Source organism: Lepidochelys olivacea (assembly GCF_965140295.1).
Source record: "Lepidochelys olivacea isolate rLepOli2 genome assembly, chromosome: 1".
NCBI lineage: Eukaryota > Metazoa > Chordata > Testudines > Cheloniidae > Lepidochelys > Lepidochelys olivacea.
Genome location: NC_140411.1, coordinates 280358360 through 280364815, shown reverse-complemented (window position 1 = coordinate 280364815; position 6456 = coordinate 280358360). Strand labels below are relative to the sequence as shown.

Here is a 6456-nt window from a genome sequence, read left to right as displayed (position 1 = left end):
GTGCAGATGTAGATTGGTGTATTCCTCTGCCTTGTGTTCTCACAAAGTTGGCAGGTCTGGCTAACCCCAGGCTTTGGAAGCCCAGGCTGTTGGTTGTGCTGGGTGGAACCTCCCCTGTGGGCCTTAGGTGTTGGAGGTAAAAGGGGTTGCACGCATTGGGTGCATGCTCCCTGCTTTGAGGGACGCGTTGGCTGCTCGGATCTATGTCAAATGCCCTCAGGTGCTATGGATAAGGGCGTCTTAAGAGGAGCTGTGCCAACAGTTAGCGCCCCGGCTGCGCGGATACAAACGTGTAGCCGCGTAGGGCTCTATTACCACTGCCGTATAAGCAGGAAAGTCTGTTTTGCCTGGCCCACACCCCGAGCGGCGCGGCGCAGGGACCGTGGCCGAAATCGGGGCGGTCAAGCTTGTGCAACCGAACTCCCCTGGCCCCCAGCCATCAACAAGGGCGGCCAAGCGGCAGGCGCAAAGCCCGGGCTGGACTCGGCACTTTAGCGCCTGCAGACCTGTGGCCCGGGAAGCGCTCCGCAGCGGAGAGCGGCGCCTGCAGCAGGCAGGGGATCCAGCTCGGCTTTTTCGAGCGGCTTCCACGTGGCCCTTCAGTCGGGCTAGAGGGAGCCGCTCCCCAGCCGCACGGGACGGGACCGGTCAGCTGAGCGGCACCACCATGGACCTCCAGCGCAGGGCGATACGGCTCCTCGCCTGCAGCCGGGTCTGGGGCAATGGCTGGCTGAGCGGGGCAGCCCCGCGCGGCGCAGCGAGCGCTCCCGCCGCCCGGCGCTGCTTCTGCGCCGGCCAGGCCGCCCCCGAGGGCGCGTACGAGCAAGCGTTCAGGGCTGCCGTGGCGGAGCCCGAGAAGTTGTGGGGAGAAGCCGCCGGGCGCATCCAGTGGCACAAGCCCTGGGTGAAAATCGTGGACAGGAGCAACCCGCTGGTCGCCTCCTGGTGAGCGACACCCCGCCTCCGGGGGCGCCCTCGGAGCAGTGGGTGACAGGGCGGCGGTCGAGCAGAGAAGGGCTAGAGACAGCGGGAGGAAGCCCAGTGTCCCTCCCAGCCTGCAGCGGGGGGCTGGAGGGACGCAAGAGAGGGTCGGGTGTGTGGAGAGGAGGAGGAGCAGGGAATGTCCCAAACCTTTCATGGGGATTGAGTGTGGGAGAAGCAGTGTCTCTAGCCTATAGTAAGGGACAGGGGTTGACTTGTGTGTGGTGGTGGGGAGGAGAAGAGAATGCCTCTAATGCATAATGCGGGTCAGGTGTGTTGGAGGGAGAACATGCCCTCAGTCTTTAATGGGGTCACTGGTGCACATCTGTGTTCTTCTTTCCTGGATCCTCACCAGGAGCATGCCTGGTATACCTGCCATAACAAATGTCTCTGTTTTGACTAGACGATATGGACCCTTTTAAGTGGGAAAATGGGCATGTTTCACCAATGTTAAAATATGGATAAGGAAGCCGAATCGATGTGTGTTCTGTTGGCTGTTTCTGTAGCATCACAGCAAAAGTAGATCACAGTGTAAAGAATAAATGTTTGCTATACAGTTTATGGCAGAGGATGTATATAACATGAGATTACAGGTAAAACATTGCACCGTTCACTGAGAGAGTGCATGCTACTTACACTAAACTAAAATCCAATTACTGCAAGAGATTTTAGATACATTAAAATCTTGTTACATTTATTTATTATTATTATATGTTCTAAAAGAGAATACATTAGTCTGCTAAATTGATATGCAGTTTGTGAAAAGTTTGTACTCTGGAAAGAAGACCTATTTTATTATGGTGACTTTTGACCAAAAGTTTTATATTTTGGCAATAGATTAATGCAGCAACATAATTGATATCAATCAGTTAAAGTAAATTGCAAGATAATTTGTTATATTCAATGCCTTTCCAAAGATGGCTTCACTATTGAACATCCTTTTTTTTTGGTACTGTGGGGGCAGGATATTAGAACAAGCATTTCCATTGCTTTCCCCTAGAAAAACTGAGTACAATATACATCAAAAAACCACTGGAGCAGTGTCCCAGCTGTGTGTTTAGTAAGTCTATGCCCAATGTCTTTTTTTGCTTTCATAAGGGAACTTCAATTAAACTCACTGTTTAGATACTTTAGTTTAAAAATTATGATCAAGCATGTGATCTGTCAGAGTTCTAAATCATTTCCACTAATTTAGCTGTAATACAATAATTTGTCGTGACAATATAAGCATTATTTGTTCTGCATCTCTCCACTGTAATAAAATAACTAAGGAGGATGTTAAACAATCTACTAGGGATAAATGTTTTTAAATAAGCAGGCCTGGATAACTTACACCTAAGAGTCCTAAAACAGATAGCTAAGGAGATCTGTCATACACTGATATTAATTTTTAATAAATCTTGGAATACAGGGGAAGTTTCAGAAGACTGAAAGAATACTAATGTCATGCCAGTATTAAAAAAGAGCAAGTAGAACAGGGGTGGGCAAACTTTTTGGCTCGAGGGCCACATTGGGGTGCGAAACTGTAGGGAGGACTGGGTAGAGAAGGCTGTGCCCCCCAAACAGCCCGGACCCCGCCCCCTATCTGACCCATCCCACTGACTGCCCCCCTCAGAATATCTCACCCCCATCCACCACCCCCCTGTTCCCTGACTGCCCTAACCCCATCAACCTGCCCCCCCCGAACCTCTGCCCTATCCAACTGTCCCCTGATTGTCCCCCGGGACCCCTTGCCCCATATCCAGCCCTCCGGCTCCAGCCCCCTTACCATGCCGCTCAGAGCAGCATGTCTGGAGCCGTGCCGCCCAGCCGGAGCCAGATGCGCTGCCCTGCATGAGCGCGCAGCCGCGCCTCCCAGAGCGCTGTCTATGCAACGGCGTGGCTGCAGGGGAGGGGGAGAACAGCAGGGAAGGGGCTAGCCTCCCGGGCCAGGAGCTCAGGGGCCGGGCAGGACTGTCCCGTGGGCCAGATGTGGCCCGCAGGCCGTAGTTTGCCCACCTCTGAAGTAGAATGTCCTGACTAATTATAGGCCATTTAGCCTGACATCACCCATGGGCAAAATAATGGAAGCTGGTACTGGATTCAGTCAATAAAGAACTAAAGGATAGGAATATAATTAATGTCAGCATGGTTCTATGGAAAATAGGTTTTGTCAAACAAACCTGATTTAATTCTTTGGGATAAGTTTGGCTGAGAAAGGTAACTGCCTTGGACTTTTGTAAGGCATTTTGACTTGCTACCACAAGTCCAACACAAGTTATTGGACTCAGCGTGTGGGTAACTCAGTGAAATTCTATGGCCAGTGTTATACAGGAGGTCAGACTAAATGATATAAAGTCCCTTCTGGCTTTATACCTTATTCTTCCCTGTACAAAGTGGATGTAAACTGCTACTAAATCAGAATGATAGTGTTTTGTACCACTTTGCATAGGAGTAAAGAACTACACAAAGGTGCAAGGCAGTGCAGGATCAGAATCGGACCCTCTTTCCGACTGGAGTTGTATTGATGTCAAGTATCTAGTGCTTCATTTTAGTTAATAAAACACATTAATGAAATCAAGTACAAGTCTATAGACCTCTCATGTCTAAACTCTCTAACAAAGGAGTTTCTTTACCTTCATATGCTCCACAACTGTTATTTTTTTAATCCAAGTTCATATGTTCATGCTTATCTGAAACAGAGAGTGAGTGTGCCTATATATTATTACTTGTTGATTATTTGTCTTACTGTAGCACCTAAGAGCCCCAGTTATGGCCCAGGACTCCATTGTGTTAGGTACTGTATAAACACAGAAGACTGTAAGCACTTTGGGGCAGGGACAATCTATGTTTAAGACAAGAGGCAGGAGATGTGGGTGGGAGGGAGTATAAGAAAACAATGAGACAATATTGTCTATGAATCATAGAATCATAGAATATCAGGGTTGGAAGGGACCCCAGAAGGTCATCTAGTCCAACCCCCTGCTCAAAGCAGGACCAATTCCCAGTTAAATCATCCCAGTCAGGGCTTTGTCAAGCCTGACCTTAAAAACCTCTAAAGAAGGAGATTCTACCACCTCCCTAGGTAACGCATTCCAGTGTTTCACCACCCTCTTAGTGAAAAAGTTTTTCCTAATATCCAATCTAAACCTCCCCCACTGCAACTTGAGACCATTACTCCTCGTTCTGTCATCTGCTACCATTGAGAACAGCTATTGTGATAAGCTATTGTCTGATCCCACCAGCTGCTTGACCATTGTCATGGTTTTGTAGGCATCGCGGCAAAGGAGAGTTTTAAGGTGGGATTTGAAGGGGGATCATGAGGTAGCTTTGAAGATGTTTATGGGACACTCTTCCATGAGGGGTAGCATGGGAGAAAGCACAGAACTGCTTGTTTGAAAATTTAACAAGTAAGCAATGGAGGCTGGTGCCATTGGTAGATCAAAAGCAGGAGTCAACATTTCAGTAGTGATGATAGGGAGATGATAGGCAGTGAAAGGCCTTTGAAAGTGAAGACAAGTAGCTTGTATTTGATCTGATAAAGAAGTGGGGGGCGAGGGGGACAATGGAGGGCTACAAAGAGGAATAATGTGATCAAAGCAATGGATCTGTGCAGCAGCATTCTGAATGGATAAGAGTGTGGCAAGATTGTATTTGTCTTATAAGGTAAACAAAAGATGTTGCAATAATCGACATGCGAAATGGCAGGAGTTTTAGCTTTGTGGATGGATATTATGCAGAGAGAATTTGGCAAAATTTAGACAGACATAGCCTGTGTCAGGGTTCCTTCCCCACTCTGAACTCTAGGGTACAGATGTGGGGACCCACATGAAAGACCCCCTAACCTTATTCTTACCAGCTTAGGTTAAAACTTCCCCAAGGTACAAACTTTGCCTTGTCATTGAACAGTATGCTGCCCCCACCAAGCGTTTTAAACAAAGAACAGGGAAAGAGACCACGTGGAGACGTCTTCCCCCCCGCCCCAAATATCCCCCCAAGCCCTACACACTCCTTTTCTGGGGAGGCTTGAGAATAATATCCTAATATCCTAACCAATTGGTTACAAAATCATCAAAGACCCAAACCCCTGGATCTTGGAACCATGGAAAAATCAGTCAGGTTCTTAAAAGAAGGATGTTATTAAAAGAGAGAGAGGTAAAAATCATCTCTGTAAAATCAGGATGGAAAATACAGGGTGTTCAGATTCAAAACACAGAGGATCCCCCTCTGGGCAAAACCTTAAAGTTACAGAAAACAGGAATAAACCTCCCTCTTAACACAGGGAAAATTCACATAAAACAAAAGATAAACTAATCTGCCTTGCCTGGATTATCTATATTGGTTGCAATATTGGAGACTTGGATTAGGATGGGTTGGAGAAGATGGATTTCTGATTGGCCTCTCTCAGTCCCAAGAGAGAACAATCACGTAAACAAAGAGCACAAAACAAAAGCCTTCCTTCCCCCAAGATTTGAAAGTATCCTGTTCCCTTATTGGTTCTTTGGGTCATGTGCCAGCCAGGTTAGCTGAGCTTCTTAACCCTTTTCAGGTAACAGATAATTGCCTCTGGCCAGGAGGGATTTTATAGTACGGTATACAGAAAGGTGGGTACCCTTCCCTTTATATTTATGACAGCCTGGATGCAAGGATCTAGAGAAAGGGCTGAGTCAAAGGTGATGCTCAGGTTATGGGTCAGAGTGTCAGATCTGGTAAGATGGTGGTGTTGTCCACCATGATCAAGAGGAGAGGTAGAAGGGAACTGTTAGGGGGCTTATTCCTTCACCCACTTACTTCCCTGGTCCTTCTCGCATGAACAGAGAGCAACAATACCCAAAGTCCAAAGGTGCAAACAATTCGATGTTTATTGGGGTGAACTTCCAGCAAGCATGATTCCAGTTTCCTTCCTTAGTATCCTCCTTCCCAGCTCTGACACCACAGAGCCTTACACCTGTGTCCCTGTTCCCATTCCTACCCTTAGCCAAACATGATTCCGATTTTCTTACCCCCATTCCCTGTTCTCATCTCTCTCCCTCCCTCCCACCCACCCACACCCACTCACTTCCTCATTGACTACAGATTATATAGTAAAACTTGAGTTCTGCTTAGTTATACCTTAACCAATCATTTTCCTGAAATTTAACTAACCAATCCTAACATATTGTAACATGATTATGTAACCAATTATATCCCACCACCTTAATTAGTTTACACCCAGCAAAATTAATTATACAGCAGACAGGAACAATTACAGAACCAGACAGAGATTATACAGACAAACAATAGCAAAGTGGGAACTATAATGACAAAACAATACAGAAGTGAGGATTTCACATCCCAGTATTGATAAGTGAGTTCTTGCCAGACAGGATGCTATCAAACTAAGTTTCCTTTTACATTTTCTAGGCACTTCCATTTCTCTGGAGGTGATAGGAATACAATCCTGTCCTGATAGTGCCTAACAGCCCAATAGCACCTTATTTCAATGTGACTAGTTTG

The 6456-nt window shown here is 46.9% G+C and overlaps 1 protein-coding gene across 3 annotated transcripts in view; it reads left to right on the top strand.

Annotated features, from left to right (window-relative positions):
- The first annotated feature begins 598 nt into the window (after positions 1-598).
- Positions 599-6456, top strand: part of ACSS3 (acyl-CoA synthetase short chain family member 3) — a 130603-nt gene continuing 124745 nt past the window's right edge. For all 3 annotated transcript variants that reach the window (XM_084617372.1, XM_084617371.1, XM_084617373.1), the window contains exon 1: positions 599-945. In XM_084617372.1, coding sequence (XP_084473498.1) covers positions 668-945 — 278 coding nt within the window. In that variant the 5' untranslated portion in view covers positions 599-667. The remainder of the gene's footprint in view (positions 946-6456) is intronic.